At 34.4% G+C, this 19,833-nt stretch overlaps 1 protein-coding gene across 2 annotated transcripts in view; it reads right to left on the bottom strand.

The window, feature by feature from the left end:
- Positions 1 to 19,833, bottom strand: part of LOC133651091 (neural cell adhesion molecule 1-like) — an 881,445-nt gene that overhangs the window by 348,007 nt on the left and 513,605 nt on the right. Inside the window, exons 15-16 of one of the 2 annotated variants that reach the window (XM_062049028.1) lie at positions 15,941 to 16,066; positions 9,049 to 9,096 (exon numbers count right to left, since the gene is read on the bottom strand). In XM_062049028.1, the coding sequence (XP_061905012.1) occupies positions 9,049 to 9,096; positions 15,941 to 16,066 (174 nt within the window). The remainder of the gene's footprint in view (positions 1 to 9,048; positions 9,097 to 15,940; positions 16,067 to 19,833) is intronic. The other variant, XM_062049029.1, reaches the window with a different exon arrangement.

A 19,833-nucleotide genomic window follows, 5' to 3' on the forward strand; every position in this document is an offset into this window, starting at 1 on the left:
ACCCCTAACCCTAACCCTTGTGTCCAAATAACCCCTAACCCTAACCCTTGTGTCCAAATAACCCCTAACCCTAATATGTTCCCCTATTGTCCAAATAACCCCTACCCCTAACCCTAATATGCTCCCCTATTGTCCAAATAACCCCTAACCCTAACATGTTCCCCTATTGTCCAAATAACCCCTAACCCTTGTGTCCAAATAACCCCTACCCCTAACCCTAATATGTTCCCCTATTGTCCAAATAACCCCTAACCCTGACCCTTATATGTTCCCCTAGTGTCCAAATAACCCCTAACCCTAACCCTAATATGTTCCCCTAGTGTCCAAATAACCCCTAACCCTTATACGTTCCCCTAGTGTCCAAATAACCCCTAACCCTAACCCTTATACGTTCCCCTAGTGTCCAAATAACCCCTAACCCTAACCCTTATACGCTCCCCTAATGTCCAGATAACCCCTAACCCTAACCCTTATATGTTCCCCTAGTGTCCAAATAACCCCTAACCCTAACCCTTATATGTTCCCCTTGTATCCAAATAACCCCTAACCCTAATATGTTCCCCTATTGTCCAAATAACCCCTAACCCTAACCCTAATATGTTCCCCTATTGTCCAAATAACCCCTAACCCTAACCCTTATACGTTCCCCTAGTGTCCAAATAACCCCTAACCCTTATATGTTCCCCTAGTGTCCAAATAACCCCTAACCCTAACCCTTATATGTTCCCCTAGTGTCCAAATAACCCCTAACCCTAATCCTTATATGTTCCCCTAGTGTCCAAATAACCCCTAACCCTTATATGTTCCCCTAGTGTCCAAATAATCCCTAACCCTAACCCTTATATGTTCCCCGAGTGTCCAAATAACCCCTAACCCTAACCCTTATATGTTCCCCTAGTGTCCAAATAACCCCTAACCCTTATATGTTCCCCTAGTGTCCAAATAACCCCTAACCCTTAAATGTTCCCCTAGTGTCCAAATAAGCCCTAACCCTAACCCTTATGTCTTCCCCTATTGTCCAAATAAGCCCTAACCCTAACCCTTATATGTTCCCCTAGTGTCCAAATAACCCCTAACCCTAACCCTTATATGTTCCCCTAGTGTCCAAATAACCCCTAACCCTTATACGTTCCCCTAGTGTCCAAATAACCCCTAACCCTAACCCTTATATGTTCCCCTAGTGTCCAAATAACCCCTAACCCTAACCCTTATACGTTCCCCTAGTGTCCAAATAACCCCTAACCCTAACCTTTATATGTTCCCCTAATGTCCAAATAACCCCTAACCCTAACCCTTATATGTTCCCCTAGTGTCCAAATAACCCCTAAACCTAACCCTTATATGTTCCCCTAGTGTCCAAATAACCCCTAACCCTAACCCTTATATGTTCCCCTAGTGTCCAAATAACCCCTAACCCTAACCCTTATGTCTTCCCCTAGTGTCCAAATAAGCCCTAACCCTAATATGTTCCCCTAGTGTCCAAATAAGCCCTAACCCTAACCCTTATATGTTCCCCTTGTGTCCAAATAACTCTAAATGAAGTCTTTGTTACTTAGAATATGTCACCCATACTAAAGTGCTACCAGATACATTTCTATCTAAATAACCAGGCTTTTTTTTTTTTTTCTTTTTAAGATTATCATGATTAAATGTTGTGGTTGTATATTCAAAGTAAGTCTGAGCTGCAAAATGTAACAAAAGGTTGGCTTATTTAAAAGATAAATAATTGGACACTTAAAAAAAATATATATATAAAAATATAAATTAATAATATAAGATATTTAGATTAAAATGAACACATGTTCATAAAATACAGTCGTGGTCAAAAGTTTACATACACTTGTAAAGAACATAATGTCATGGCTGTCTTGAGTTTCCAATAATTTCTACAACTCTTATTGTTTTGTGATAGAGTGATTGGAGCACATACTTGTTGGTCACAAAAAAACATTCATGAAGTTTGGTTCTTTTATGAATCTATTATGGGTCTACTGAAAATGTGACCAAATCTGCTGGGTCAAAAGTATACATACAGCAACAAACATGATACATTTTGGTGATGTAGAAACGTTTCAATCAAATCAAATTAGCCTAATGGCATGGCCTCTTAACTTCAAGTGAGTGATTATGATTGACGACACCTGTTGACTTCTCTGAGCCCATTTAAATAGGACTCATGTCATGCAGTCATTAGACTCGGTTACAAACGCGACAATGGGAAAGTCAAAGGAACTCAGCACAGATCTGAAAAAACTAATCTTTGACTTAAACTAGTCAGGAAAGTCACTTAGAGTCATTTCAATGCAGCTTAAGGTCCCAAGAGCAACTGTGCAGACAATTGTTCGTAAGTATAAAGTGCATGGCACAGTTTTGTCACTGCCACAAACAGGAAGAAAACGCAAACTATCACCTGCTGCTGAGAGAAAATTGGTCAGGATGATCAAGAGTCAACCGAGAACCACCAAAAAGCAGGTCTGCAATGAATTGGAAGCTGCTGGAACACAGGTGTCAGTGTCCACAGTCAAGCATGTTTTGGGTGACAAAACAAGTATGTGCTCCAATCACTCTATCACAAAAAAAATAAGAGTTGTAGAAATTATTGGAAACTCAAAAACGTTTGACCATGACTGTATATGTTTATTCAAATAAAACATTTATTACATTTGTATTAGTTTAGTTTTTGAATAAATTCATTTTCTAACTAATAAAAATAGTAATAAAAAAATTGTAGGTTTTAATACATTTCAAGATTTAAATAATATAGGGCTGTCAAAGTTAACATGATAATAACGTGTTTAAGAAAGTTTCCTTTAATGGAAAACATTTTTTTCATCCAGATGAAAATGGACTAAGACACATTTTCAATGTCAAGTTGAGCTTTAAAGCCTTGACAGGTCTCTTTATTCACATCGCTGCCAGTTATCAAACGTTTTTTTTTCTAAAGTCGCTTGCAAAGTTGGTGAGTCGCAAGTTGCCTTTTTTTGGGCCTGTTTTTGAGTGTGTGGTTGTTTATTTGAGCTTGCGTTTCTGGTAGGTAGTTTGTTCTTTTGCACACAATGTTTCCTTGGTACACGCAAGCCAACTACGAATTCGCTTTGGTCTTGTGTCTGTTTGTGTCCGTGTTGTGTTGAGCGGTTAAAAAAAAAAAAGCATAATGTTCAATAAACAATTTTGTATAAATCGAACAAATTGCATCGTTTCATGATGGGTGTCCATTTTAATATGGTGTTATTTTTAAAATAAAAAAAACACCTTTTTTTGCGATTAATCACAATTAATTATTTGTTAACCATGGAAGAAATACGATTAATCTTGATTAAATATTTTAATCGTTTGACAGCCCTAAAATAAAGACTTTATAAATAATAAAATGTATGTTTATTCAAAAGACTAATCTATCGAGTTTTTTTTTTAAATAATGTAATTTTTGAATAACAATACAAAAAATCTTACTTTAATTAATTTGCAAGATTGAAATAAATACATTAATAATAATAAAATGCACATTAATTTAAATAACCAATCTACTGAACTCTGTATTTGAAATATATTTCAATTTAAAAAATAAACAATAGCAAAAATGATTAGTAATAATTTTTTAGAATTAATTTTCAAGTTTAAAAACATACATAAATACTATAATAATAAATGCATGTTTATTTTGGATAAGAAATCATTTAAAAAATAAATATAATTTAAAAAAAACAACATTTTAAAAATCCAATAAACAAATAATAATCATACTACTAATACTAGTTGTATAATTCACTAATTTATTTATTTTTATCATGGATTTTGGTGTTAGTTTTCCATTTGTCAAAATCACATCCTCTGAGCGCCTCGTATTGACTGAAAAAATTCAGAAAACAGTGAGCTGTGACAAAAAGCCTTTTTGCTGATGATTGCACTATTATCACAGTGCACATTGACATTAATCTTTAACACAACTCCACATGGGCAACCATTTGGCATGAATTGAAGGATGGTGAAGGTATTGAATAATAGATGCAGTCTCGTTAAGAATGATTAAAAAAAACCCCACTAAAACTGTGTCTAATCTGCTTCTAATATGTCAAACGTCCTCTTTTTTGGGGGGGGTGGGTCGGCAAACAAAAAAGCAAAAGTTACCTTCTGTTAGCCGGCGATGTCGACATCATCAGCACCATGCAAGAGCCACATGTCAAAGTCACATGATGTACAACCACATGATTGGTTGAAGGCATGGTAAATACAGGTGGGTGGTGGGCGGGGTCGGGGGCGGGAAAACATACAAAAAAGTTGTGAAATGATGAAAAAAGCCCACACATAATGAACACAACAACAACAACAAAAAAACACCTCACAATACTGTGCGTGGGTAAATACAACACAAATCACATGAAATTATTACATGGAGAAAAAGATTGTAGGCATGAGACGCTTATAGAATGCGACCGTTTTTAAGGCGTCGCATTTGCGCGGTGTGGTCGAGTTGATTGCAGCTTCTTTCAACTTTAACAACATAATGGTATGCTTTTAAGAGACTGAAATTAAAATGCGTAAGGTTTCCCTGGGAACATTTGTTGTTTGTTGTATACACAACGCACAATATGTGCATCTGTAGCAATTCCAACGACAATAGATGAGGTTAGGTAAGGGACACAATGAGGCTAAATTAGAGACTACCGAACTGGTGATGGGCGATACTATACACTTTCTTACCGATACAATGCCAACAGAGCTTGATATCGCTGCTACCAACCCAAAGGTAATCATCACAGACAACAGTCCTTAGACCAGGGGTCCCCAAACTTTATGACTCGGGGGCCGCATTGGGTTAAAACACTTCTATATATATATATATATATATATATATATATATATATATATATATATATACATACATACATACGGTACATGCATATATATACATACATACATACATACGGTATATATATATATATATATATATATATATATATATATATATATATATATATATATATATATATATATATATACCGTATGTATGTATGTATGTATATGTATATATATATATATATATATATATATATATATATATATATATATATATATATATATATATATATATATATATATATATATATACATACATATACATATATACATACATACGGTACATGCATACATATATATATATATATATATATATATATATATATACATACATACATATACATATATACATACATACGGTACATGCATATATATATATATATATATATATATATATATATATATATATATATATATATATATATATATATATATATATATATATATATATATATATATATATATATATATATATATATATATATATATATGTATATGTATGTATGTATGGTAACACTTTAGTATGGGGAACACATATTCACCATTCATTAGTTGCTTATTAACATGCAAATTAGTAACATATTGGCTCTTAATTAGTCATTATTAAGTACTTATTAATGCCTTATTCTGCATGGCCTTATCATACAACAAGTAAGCCATTAACTAAGAGTCTTCCCTCAATAACCTCAGAATTATTGCTTATTAGTGACCCTAACCCTAACCCTATCCCTTATATGTTCCCCTAGTGTCCAAATAACTCTAAATTAAGTTGTTGTTACTTTAATAAACAACTAATTAATGGAGAATATGTTCCCCATACTAAAGTGTTACCGTATATATATATATATATATATATATATATATATATATATATATATATATATATATATATATATATATATATATATATATATATATATATATATATATATATATATATATATATATATATATAGTATTCAGCTACTCAGACTTTGTTGGAGAAATGTGAAACAAAGTGGAAGTAAATCAAATGAAATGTTCACTATTTACTTTATTACATGCTGTAAAAGTAGTCAGTGACACTCCATTTGTGTAGCTATTAGTCTCACCCTGAGTGAACAGAATGCTATTGCTAACAAACTACCACTAAAGCCAATGTGTTTGTGTTGTCGACGTGAGACAAACATTTATTATTTTTATATTCTTATTGACAGCTGAAATGGACCATAAGGACTCGTCTGACCCTCATGAATTCATCATTTACTGAGAGGACGACCTTCTGACTATTGGACATTGCGGACAGAAGACTGACTTTTTATGAACAATTCGCTACACTTTATTTTATAAATTATATTGATTTGTATATTATTGCTTTGTATTTCAATTACTTACTTTTTAGTAAAAAATAACTCTGACCTATTATTGTCTGTTAATTATCATGGTATCAGTGTAGAAATATGCTAAATCACTCCTCCATACGTCATCAGCCTGATTGGTATAAACTACCTTGATCTGGGAAATGCGGTGAAAACACAAACTTCCACAGGAACCTTTAGTTCCAGGAACTAGAGGTTACAGGAACCTAAAGTTCCTGAACTTTTGGTTGAAAAGGGTCTCATAGAATAAAAATGTGCCGCCCCTCAAGCGGCGTTCTTGGAAAGTCTGACTCGCACCCAAACAAGTCAATACTGACCCATATTGGTCCAACTCAATGATCTATCTTTTAGTTACAGTATGTTCGCAACAACACAATGTCGATTGTGTCAACGCATTTGGAACAAGACAGCTCGGAGTAATCCTAGGAATACCCGATTTTAGCTAAAACCAGTCACAGGCGAGTATTGCAAAAGATTTACGTTGAATTTTAAAGAAGATCATTTAAAAGTTAGCAGAATTACACTTATTCATTTTTTGATTTTTAGGCACTTTGATGCACTTTAAAAATGTTCTGTTACAGATTAAAAAAACAATGTTAATACGGTTATTTTTTTATTATAAGTTGAATAAAAATTATTTATTTTTAACTTTTTATTTTTTTTTAATTGTAAAAAGGATGAAATGTGATGCAGAGGTGCACTTATAACAATTTTATACACAAATGATACAATTTATAGTCACGGCGGGCAAAATGTTTTCTTCTTCCTAAGGGGGTGTGTGCGTAATAGAAATAATTGAAAAGCACTGCATTAAAGGAAGCGTCCAAACGTTTAGGAAGTGAAGTGAATTATATTTATATAGCGCTTTTCTCTAGTGACTCAAAGCGCTTTTACATAGTGAAACCCAATATCTAAGTTACATTTAAACCAGTGTGGGTGGCACTGGGAGCAGGTGGGTAAAGTGTCTTGCCCAAGGACACAACGGTAGTGACTAGGATGGCGGAAGCGGGGATCGAACCTGTAACCCGTCCACTCTACCAACCAAGCTTAGGAAGTACAGTAGTACCACAACTTACGAGCACATTGCGATTCACGACCTAGCTCATAAATCAAAACCCTCGTATCTCAAAGCAGCCCTCCATTGAAATGTATTTTAAATCAGCAAAATTTTAACATGCCACATGGCTTGTGAAAACCCTTAACATTTTTTAGATAAGAAAAATTGTTTAAAAAAACATTACAATAGCAGTTAGTACAACCAACTATAATAATTTAATGAAATAATATTGTTCAGCATTAACTTTTGGTATCGGACTATTGTTGTGTCTCTGTCTAGTGTTGCCTAGTCCACTTAATTTAAGTCACTTGTTTTCATACAGCTTGTTTCTTTTGTGACATAAGGCAACGCCGTCTTCCACGCGTAACAATAAGAACTAAGAAATCGCTGTTTATGTTCCACATGGGCACATTTTGAATGATGGACTGAAGATGTTAGAGTTGAAAACAAGTGATATCAACGGTAATGACTGACAATCCTGTTTGTTGAGTCAGGACGAGACAGAACAAATTTAAACACGCCAAACAAAGTATTTGCAGCTTCTTAATATTTTTTTGGATACAGGTTTGTCGTTTGGACGTTTGTGGCTGCATGCTGTGTCAACTGTCGAATCAAAACTTACGTCTGTTTCTTCTGTCGAATCAAAACTTAAGTTTGCTTCTTGTGTAAACGAAGCAGCGTGTAACAATATATTCTGTTACAAATACTACTCCAACCGACGGGGAAAATGCTCGTAACCTAAGGTGTGCTCTCAACGTAGAGCTGAGAGACAGCCCGTATCTCAAATTACTCGTAAGTTAAGGTACCGTATTTTTCGGAGTATAAGTCGCTCCGGAGTATAAGTCACACCGGCCGAAAATGTATAATGAAGGAAAAAAACATATAAGTCGCACTGGAGTATAAGTCGCATTTTTGGGGGAAATTTGTTTGATAAAACTCAACACCAAGAATAGACATTTGAAAGGCAATTTAAAATAAATAAAGAATAGTGAAAAACAGGCTGAATAAGTGTACGTTATATGACGCATAAATAACCAACTGAGAACGTGCCTGGTATGTTAACGTAACATATTATGGTAAGAGTCATTCAAATAACTATAACATATAGAACATGCTATACGTTTACCAAACAATCTGTCACTCCTAATCGCTAAATCCCATGAAATCTTATACGTCTAGTCTCTTACGTGAATGAGCTAAATAATATTACTTGATATTTTACGGTAATGTGTTCATAATTTCACACATAAGTCGCTCCTGAGTATAAGTCGCACCCCCGGCCAAACTATGAAAAAAACTGCGACTTATAGTCCGAAAAATATGGTACTCGAAAATTGAGGTACCACTAACTAGTTAGTCCACTGACTAGCAACGCACGGTTTTGCACGCTTCATAATATCGTCGAACGCGGCAGCGAGCTTGCGATGCATTTCAAACCTATTGCGCCTCTCCGGCTCACCGCCACGACAAGTCGTATCCCAAACCAGCTGATCCCCAAAAGCACATTTTTAGCGGTGACGTTGGTCAACTGCAATGACGTCAACCTTTGAAAAAAAGTCAAAGATACAATTTTGCGCAGAGAAAACAGACATGTTAGCATGAATGTGATACATCCTGGTTAGATACGCTGCTGTCACACACAAATCCATACTGTTATTGTCACTCCAAATGAGGAAAAACCCTCAATAACAAATTGTCACACTTCAATTTCAATGCAGTTAGCGTTTGATTGTTGTGCTAACAAGACAAGCACACTGCACAACCGGGGATACTCACTAAGCGCCATCGTGGTGGAGACAATAAGGGGCGGAGCCTCTGATGTAGCTGGAAGATGGTGAGAATAAGATGTTTTTTGGGCGTGGCTGGGACATTTTTTTGTAACACGATGAAAAAGCTTGTTTTTAGCATGTATTAGCACGTTAGCATGTAACTGTCACTGCACTTTGTATTACTAAATGTAGTTAGCAAAGTGGAATTCTGTCAATTATTATTACAACAGTATATAGAACATTTATTTTTCGAATTAGAATCATTTTATGGATTTTTTTTTAAATTTGTACTTTTGTTAAGTAGTTTCCAGAATAACTGTGGACTGATGTGTTAGTACAGGGGTGTCAAACTCGTTTTCATTGAGGGCCACATCGCAGTTATGATTGCCCTCAGAGGGCCGCTTGTAACAATGAGTAATATATGAATATACATGTGAATATACATTATTTTACATAAGCTGCAAAATAAATATTTTAATTTTACTTTAAAAACTGTCAGCTCAATCACCTGAATTGTACAGTAAAAGCAGTGTTTTTTTTTTTTTTACAGCATATAAAAAATGTAATAAATGGAATGGAATAAAAAACAATACCACTGTTTTTAGCGGTAACATTCAAGCAACAGAGCTGCCAGTTTTGTTTTTTTGTTTTTTACCGTAAAATCTTGTTGTTTTAATGTTTTTTTTGGTTTGTTTTTTTAATGTTTTAGTGTCTTACTGTATATGGAAAAAAACAGTATCAAAGTTGATTTTACGGTAAAAAAAACTATACCGTAAAATCTATTGTCAATTTTACAGTCTACAATTTGATTGATAATTTGTTTTTAAATCATAAGTCAAGCAGATATTTAAGTACAGTATTTATCTTTATTTTAACCAAAAAATATATAATATTTTGATTTTGATAATATTGCATTTTAAAAGATATGCAATTGCATGCATGTCAAAAGGGAAAAAACAAATATATTTAGTAAGAAAATATTAAGCATTTTATCAATGCGTATTAATTCCAGGCTTTCGCAGGCCAAATAAAATAATGTAGCGGGAAAGATTTGGACCCCGGGCCTTGAGTTTGACACCCGTGTGTTCGTATTACTATATTGACAATAGAGATTATGAGACACCCCAAACATTATTTTAACAAATGTATTTTTTTTCCCTCTTGTATTTGAATTTTGAATTGTAAAAATATATATTTAAAATGCGGCTTTAACTCATGTTAAAACAATACAAAAATATCAAATTAATTACAAAGAAATAAATACAATATAATTACTATTTAAACACATTAATAAGAAAATAATCCTCATGTTTTAGTTTTTTTAGACACCAAGGATGCAAAACAAAGCCACTTGCTGGATTTTCCGAACTATGCGCAAGCGGGACTTAAATGTATCATAAAAAAAGCGTTGAGATTGCAATAAAGGACGGAAAATAAATGAAAGCAGCGCACGAGTGCTAACGAGAAGGTCTTTAAATGTGAACCTTAAGGGGGGCTTTTTAAATGCAAAGCTTTTAACATTACGAGCACTTCCTTAAGATAATACACCTCCGTTCCCAGAAGTGTATACCTCATTTGAAGACCTCGCTCAACACTAACGAGCTGAAATTGCTGCAGTGCACAAGCGTGACTTAATTTGTACTACAGACAGATTTCTAGTAAGGAATGAAGGGAGGGTGCGCTAAGTACTACTGTACGCTACAGGCTACGCCGCGCTCGGATCAATCTATCAAGCTGCTTAACAAACCTGAACCTGCCGCATTAGAAAAATGGAACTCAATGCCATCTGGGAAAAATAGTGAATTGACATTGGGGGCGAATGAATTACATGGAATGTTCTTCTCATTCGATACTCTCGAAGCTCGTTTTTCCAGGGGTGAAAGGTGGGGGAAAACTAAGCAGGCGAGACGGACAGGAGACTTACGTGTGAGAGAAAAGCCTGAGCGGTCCGATGGAATAACAGATGGAAACCAGCGTGAGATGCAAGCGAAACAAAAAAAAGAAGAAGAAGAAGAAACAGAAATAGTGAAGTGAGAATGGGAACGGGGAAAGTACGTCTTTTTATCGGAATTACCGACTGATTAGGAACAGAATAGATGGATGCGAGACAGCTAACAAAAAAACCCGAGTCCAATTAAGAAGGTCCAAAGGAAAACTCGGTAGTGGATCGATATGCAAAAAGAATATAGAACGTAGAAAAAAATCTTAACTCGGGTATAATCACCTGGAACTAAAAAAAATTTGCAAGAAATTTTGTCGCTCAACTGTCCGTGTTAACGTCGTTTTGAATTATTAGTTGAAAAATGTACTGAGTGCCCTGATAGGTAAAAACGACTAAAAAGCAAAACAAATGAACTACAGAAAATACCTTGCACATACTGTTTGTTTTCTAGGCTAACAAAGCTATGTTGACACTGTCGTCTCGATCTGTTAGTGTACAAACGCACTGCGCTACTTGGCAAAAAAAACAGCACGACGTACTGAAAGGTAAACGCGACTAAAGCAAAACATTTTAGCAGAAAGAAATGAACTATATAAAGGGAAGTGAATTATATTTATATAGAGCTTTTTCTCGAGTGACTCTTTATATTGTGAAACCCAATATCTAAGTTACATTTAAACCAGTGTGGGTGGCACTGGGAGCGGGTGGGTAAAGTGTCTTGCCCAAGGACACGACGGCAGTGACTAGGATGGCGGAAGCGGGGATCGAACCTGGAACCCTGAAGTTGCTGGCACGGCCACTCTACCAACCGTGCTATACCGCCCCACCGAAAAGTACCTCGTAATCCCAGCAGTTTGTTTTTGAGGCCAAACTTTGATTACTCGTGGAAAAATGCACCGCGCTACTTACCAAAAACCAGCAGAGTGCGCTGATAGGAAAAGACATATACACATATATATATATATATATATATATATATATATATATATATATATATATATATATATATATATATATATATATATATATATATATACACTACCGTTCAAAAGTTTGGGGTCACCCAAACAATTTTGTGGAATAGCCTTCATTTCTAAGAACAAGAATAGACTGTCGAGTTTCAGATGAAAGTTCTCTTTTTCTGGCCATTTTGAGCGTTTAATTGACCCCACAAATGTGATGCTCCAGAAACTCAATCTGCTCAAAGGAAGGTCAGTTTTGTAGCTTCTGTAACGAGCTAAACTGTTTTCAGATGTGTGAACATGATTGCACAAGGGTTTTCTAATCATCAATTAGCCTTCTGAGCCAATGAGCAAACACATTGTACCATTAGAACACTGGAGTGATAGTTGCTGGAAATGGGCCTCTTTACACCTATGTAGATATTGCACCAAAAACCAGACATTTGCAGCTAGAATAGTCATTTACCACATTAGCAATGTATAGAGTGTATTTCTTTAAAGTTAAGACTAGTTTAATGTTATCTTCATTGAAAAGTACAGTGCTTTTCCTTCAAAAATAAGGACATTTCAATGTGACCCCAAACTTTTGAACGGTAGTGTATATATATATATATATATATATATATATATATATATATATATATATATATATATATATATATATATATATATATATATATATATATATTTTAGCTAAAACAAATGAAGTACAGAAAATACCTTGTAAAATACCGCCGTTTGTTTTTTAGGATAACATATTGACCTACATCGCGAAAACCAGCAGATTGCGCGGATAGACAAAATAAATGAACTACAGATAATTACCCGTAAATACCGCAGATAATTTTTTGGGCTACAACAAGACAACACGGACGCTTGGGAAAACTCGGCAAATGGTGTTTGGATGCAACATACAGTACAGGCCAAACGTTTGGACACACCTCCTCTTCTTTCAATGCGTTTTCTTTATTTTCATGACTATTTACATTGTAGATTGTCACTGAAGGCATCACAACTATGAATGACCACATGTTATGTACTTAACAAAAAAAGGTTTACGATGAGCTTCAAGCAAAGTGACTACCTCTTAAAGCTCATCGAGAGAATGCCAAGAGTGTGCAAAGCAGTAATCAAAGCAAAGGGTGGCTATTTTGCAGAAACTAGAATAAAAAACATGTTTTCAGTTATTTCACCTTTTTTTGTTAAGTACATAACTCCACATGTGTCCATTCATAGTTTTGATGCCTTCAGTGACGACCTACAATGTAAATAGTCATGAAAATAAAGAAAACACATTGAATGAGAAGGTGTGTCCAAACTTTTGGCCTGTACTGTGTATATAGCCTATCCAAACAACCTTCCTTAGTCATGGCGCAAAAAAAAAAAAATGCAACCAACACAAAATGTGAACACACGGTCACACATAATACAACCTGCTCACTGAACCTTGTGAATTTTATAAAAATAAATACAAATTACCCTGATTTAATCCATTATAACGCATGATGGGGAATGCAGTAGTAATGTAGTGTAATTGCGTCATAAAGGTAAATGCTACAAAACCATAACACAGGGGTGTCCAAAGTGTGGCCCGGCGGCCATTTGCGGCCTGCAGCTAATTGTTTACCAGCCCGCCACACATTCTGCAAAAATTGCAAAATTGATAATATTGCAAAAATTTAAAAAAACATTTTTAAAAAAGTGGAATGCGGTGAAATCTAACAAGAAAATGTTGCAATGTTGACACAAAACTGCCATGCAGGCTGTTTTTTTTCATTTGTCTTTGTTTATTTTTCCTTTTTTTGCAATTGCTAAAAAAAAAAAAAAAGACAAAAAATCTATGTTATAATGAATTATTACTTAAAAAATATCACTTTAAAATGTTTTACGTGGAAAAAATATTGCATATATTGTGTGGTTGCCATATAAAAACATCAAAGTTTTATTTGACAAAAGAGCATAATACAAACAAAATAATAGTTCAAACGTAAGATCGACAGATATATCTGAAGTTGATCTCGTAATTTAAGTGTTAAAAGTAAAAAAAAACCTAATAAAAATGTATCACTTTATGAGTGGGGGACCTTTTGGATCCCAAATATATTTAGTAGGATTTTATTTAACATTTCACTGTGATTACTCAAAAATATTAAATAATTAAAATCAATGGTGTCCTGCATTATTGATCTTTTAAGGCTCTAATACTAAATACTGCATATTTCAGTTTTACTATAAAAAAACAAAGTTGTCTTTGACAGAAAAGGCATAAAACCTTTTTTTTTTTTTTTTTTTTACTTTATATCAACCTGAAGTTGATATAGAAATTCACTGTAAGCGTTAAATAAAAAAAATAATAATTTGACTTATTTTTTACATTTTAATGACTGAGGCCCTTTATGGTCCCCGGGAGCCCTAAAGGTTAAAAAAAAAAAATCCATATATTTTGTTAAGGTTTGAAAATGAAAAATATCAAAATGGCCCCCGCATGCTTAAATTTTTCCGTGTGCGGCCCTCAGTGGAAAAAGTTTGGACACCCCTGCCATAACATTTTGTATTAGTTGCATTTTTTATATTTGTTTGCGCCATGACTAGGGAATGTTGTTTGGATTGCGTCATAAAGGTAAATGCTACAAAACTATAACTCCTGGGCATTGACCTGAATAACTGAAAACATGTTTGATATTCAGGTTTCTTCAAAATAGCCCCCCTTTGCACTGATTACTGCTTTGCACACTCTTGGCATTCTCTCAATGAGCTTCAAGACACCTGAAAGGGTTTTTACTTCACAGGTGTCATAGTTTTGATGCCTTCAGTGACAATCAACAATGTAAATAGTCTTGAAAAAAAACACAAAAAAACCGCATTGAAATGAGAAGGTGTGTCCAAAGTTTTGGCTTGTACTGTATATATAGTCTATACATACATGTGTACATATTATATGAATATAATGGATACAAAATTATTATAATTGGATATTAAAAGTATGTAAAATTTCAACTCCTACCTTGTTTACTTCTGTGACGACCCCCTTAAAGTTTTGTAATCAATTAGAAATTTCAAGCAGCTAAAATACGGCAAACATGGATACGTGGAAACAGAGAGTTTTGCATTTTCTCCATCATGCATTCTAATGGATTAAATCGGTGTAATTTTATTTTTTAAAATACAATTCACAAGGCTCGGTGAGCAGGTTGTGTTATGTGTGACCGTGTGTTCACATTTTGTATTGTTTGCATTTTTGTTTTTTTGCGGCATGACTAGGGAAGGTTGTTTGAATTGAGTCATAATGGTAAGTGCTACAAAACTATAACTCCTGGGCATTGACCTGAATAACTGAAAACAAGTTTGATATTCTAGTTTCTTCAAAATAGCCACCCTTTGCTCTGATTACTGCTTTGCACACTCTTGGCATTCTCTCAATGAGCTTCAAGACACCTGAAAGGGTTTTTACTTCACAGGTGTCATAGTTTTGATGCCTTCAGTGACAATCTACAATGTAAATAGTCTTGAAAATAAAGAAAACACACTGAAATGAGAAGGTGTGTCCAAACTTTTGGCCTGTACTGTACTTTATAATACTTAATTTGTGTGTGATCACCCAAAACTATGAAACAAATCCATGAATTTTCTTCACTGGAGGACGCCGAGAAAAAACAATGACAGCAACTAATGACTGGAAGCACACGACTGAAAGCAAGTTTTTACCGATTAACTGATTTGGAATTGTGTCGCTCGGCTGTTCGTATGAACTATGTCAGCTATGTTATGCTTGCAGTCTCAATAAGATTGCAAAATAGGAAGTACAGACAAAAAACAGCGAGATACAGTTGAAAGCTAGCTAATATTGCTTTAATGACATTGCACCACAATGTCTAAAGCCAAGCATTTAGAAAAAAGTAAGGACTGAAATCAGGATTCTGCGTATATAAGCTTGGTAAGTATGTAACCGGGCGTCAATTATTGCGGAGGGCTCAAAGTGAGGACGGAGTACATACGGACTGGCTTGGTCTGGAACGTGCTGGTCGGGCTGCTCTCGCCTTCGCCTTTGCCGTTGATGGCGGACATCTTGAGCTCGTAGGTGGTCTCGGGCTTCAGGCCCCCAATGGTGATCCGGGTCATGTCTGTGGGAGAAAAAAGTTCTTCATAGTTACTCACCAAATACATTCATTTGATCTTTTTCCAACATCAAACAAAATGGCCATAAACAAAAAAAGAAAAAAAAAATCGGATTTTACAGCGCTTGCTGTCAACGTGAAAGTAAAGTTGGTTGTTTTACGTTTGGGGAACAGAACCTTCTGTTCAGAACTATGTACCTACGACTAAAGACCAAAGACCAAAGACCAAAAGCTAGTATTCACTGCAGAGGGCGCTGGTATAGAGGTTATTAAATAAACATCCCTTACGCGTAAAATTCGAGAAAAAAATAGGCCTGCACTGCAAAAACTGAAATCTAAGTAAGATTAAATATCTCAAATAAGGGTGATATTTGCTTATTTTCTGTCTAATAAGATAATTCTTCTCACTAAGCAGATTTTATGTTCGAGTATTTTACTTGTTTTAATGGTTTTGGTCCTAAATGATCTCAGTAAGATATTGCAGCTTGTTGCTGAGATGTGATGACCTATATTGGGTAAAACATGCTTGAAACTAGAATATCAACTGATGCAAAGCTATGTCATCAACACTCACAAGTATAAAACTACTTTTTTAAAGTATTCATTTCTTATTTCAAGCATGAAAAAAAAAAATCATGACTTTGACACAATTGTGTCTCATATTAAAACAGATGACGGCCAAATGGACTTTGCTGTTTAATTTTCAATGAAACAATAGAAAATACGCACTCATATAGTAGTACAGTTGTTATTAGTGAGAATATACTTATTTGAACGTATTTTTGGGTTCATTGAGGTTAGCTAATTTTACTTGTTTTGGAAAGTCTTGACAAGCCAAATTTTCTTGTTCTATTGGCAGATAATTTTGCTTAGTTCAAATAACATACCCCTAATTTTCGGTTTTTTTTCTTGTTTTTGAACACTGACTTTTTGCAGTGTAGGGGTGTCAAACTCGTTTTCATTGAGGGCCACTTCGCAGTTATGATTGCCCTCAGAGGGCCGCTTTTAACAATGAGTAATATATGAATATACATGAATGTATATGCAACATTAACAATATATTTTTTTACATAAGCTGCAAAAAAAAAAACATTTACATTTTACTTTAAAAACTAGCAATTTTACAGTAAAAGCAGTGTTTTTTTGTTTTTGTTTTTACAGCAAAGAAAACAATTGAATAAATAGAATGGAATAGAAAAACCATACCACTGTTTTTAGCGGTAAAATTCAAGCAACAGAGCTGCCAGTTTGTTTGTTTTTACTGTAAAATTTTGTTTTAATGTTTTTTTTGTTTGTTTTTTAATGTTTAAGTGTCTTACTGTATATGGAAAAAAAAACAGTACCAAAGTTGATCTTACGGTAAAAAACTATTCCGTAAAATCTATTGTAAATTTTACAGTCTGCAATTTTTTATCTTTTTTTTTCTACAATTTGATTGATAATTTGTTTTGAAATCATCGATCAAGCAGATATTCAAGTATGGTATTTATCTTTATTTTAACAAAATAATATATAATATTTGTATGTTTAATGCATGCAGTACATGGTTTTGAATGGGGGAAAGAACAAATATATTTAGTCAAAAAAGATTAAGCATTTTATTAATGTATTATCATTTCCAGGCTTTCGCGGGCCTCATAAAATAATGTGGCGGGCCAGATTTGGACCGCGGGCCTTGAGTTTGATACCTGCGCCTTATGCAAAACAAACGACCACTGCAGAGCTCCCTTGTTTTATATACGTATTACTAATCCTAATCTAAGTCATTAAGTTTTACGAATATACTATATAGCAGTGGTCCCCAACCACCGGGCCGATTAGTACCGGGCCGCACAAGAAATAAAAAAAAAAAAAAAAAAAAAATATATATATATATTTTTTTTTATTAAATCAACATAAAAAACACAATATATACATTATATATCAATATAGATCAATACAGTCTGCAGGGATACAGTCTGTAAGCACACATGATTGTATTTCTTTATGGAAAAAAAACAAACACATTTTACGCTTTAAGACACGGTTAGCGAGCTAGCGGCTAATAACTATCCGCAGTGTTGTTACTCCTTCTAAATCATTAATCCTTGTCTCCATGGAGACAAGTCAAGCACATCTCTTTCAAGAATCATCCCTGTAGGACGAGTTAAAGCTATTTTTGCTTCAATACACTCCGCAACACATCGGGATCATGACTTTTGGAGTATTAAAATGGTCTGAAGTTGTCAAAGTCAAAACAAGATTGCTCTATGACCAAACATCAACCATTAAGACAAACAACTTAACTTTGAACACATTACATACAAATGAATGAAGGGCATACTTACTCAACAGCCATACATGTCACACTAAGGGTAGCCGTATGAACAACGCCAACACTGTCATAAACACGTGCCATATATTGAAACCAAACTTAACAACAATGACAAACACATTTTGGAAGAATATTTTGACCGCAACACAACATAAACACTACAGAACAAATTCCCAGAATTCCCTGCAGCACCAACTCTTCCGGGATGCTACAATATAAACAAACACTATTGGTGGATCTACACCTAACATCCACTGTGATGATACAAAGTACAAGAGCTATCTAGTCCATACTACTTTGATTACATCGATATTTTTTAGCATCACAAAATCTTCTTTCGATTTTTTAAAATTTATATTATGTTTATAAACTCAGGAAATACATCCCTGGACACATGAGGACTTTGAATATGACCAATGTATGATCCTGTAACTACTTGGTATCGGATTGATACCCACATTTTTGGTATCATCCAAAACAACAGAAGAATAAGTGATTATTACATTTTAACAGAAGTGTAGATAGAACATGTTGAAACAGAAAATAACCAGATATTAACGGTAAATGAACAAGTAGATTAATAATTCATTTTCTACCACTTGTCTTTAATAATTTTGACAAAATAATAGAATGGAAAATGGCACAATATGTTACTGCATACGTCAACAGCTAAATTAGGAGCTTTTGTTTGTTTACTTATTACTAAAAGACAAGTTGTCTTGCATGTTCACTATTTTATTTAAGGACAAACTTTTAATAAGAAACATATGTTTAATGTACCCAAAGATTTTTTGTTAAAATAAAGCCAATAATGCATTTTTTTGTGGTCCCCCTTTATTTAGAAAAGTACCGAAAAGAAGCGAAATACCTTTTGTTACCGGTACCGGTACCAAAATATTGGTATTAGGACAACACTACTTCTAAGTAAAAGTGTCTAATTTTGCATATTCGTCCGGAAATTTTCTCGGAATGTCTCGAAATTTGTTACGGTCAAGAATTTGCACTGCCACCATTGAGTTTGTATGTCTCGCTACTCAAGTTGTTCTTGGAATATACTGTATATCTGGGGATGTTTGATGGTATTATAAGTAGTTAATGGCCTACTGAAAGCCACTACTACCGACCACGCAGACTGATAGTTTATATATCAATGATGAAATCTTAACATTGCAACACATGCCAATACGGCCGGGTTAGATTAGTAAAGTGCAATTTTAAATTTCCCGCGAAATATCCTGCTGTAAACGTCTCGGTATGATGACGCCTGCGCGTGATGTCAGATTGTAGAGGACATTTTGGGACACCATTGTGGCCAGCTATTAAGTCGTCTGTTTTCATCGCAAAATTCCACAGTATTCTGGACATCTGTGTTGGTGAATCTTTTGCAATTTGTTCAATGAACAATGGAGACAGCAAAGAAGAAAGCTGTAGGTGGGAAGCGGTGTATTAGCTTTACCAT

This window comes from Entelurus aequoreus, linkage group LG05 (genome assembly GCF_033978785.1).
Source record: "Entelurus aequoreus isolate RoL-2023_Sb linkage group LG05, RoL_Eaeq_v1.1, whole genome shotgun sequence".
Classification (NCBI taxonomy): domain Eukaryota; kingdom Metazoa; phylum Chordata; class Actinopteri; order Syngnathiformes; family Syngnathidae; genus Entelurus; species Entelurus aequoreus.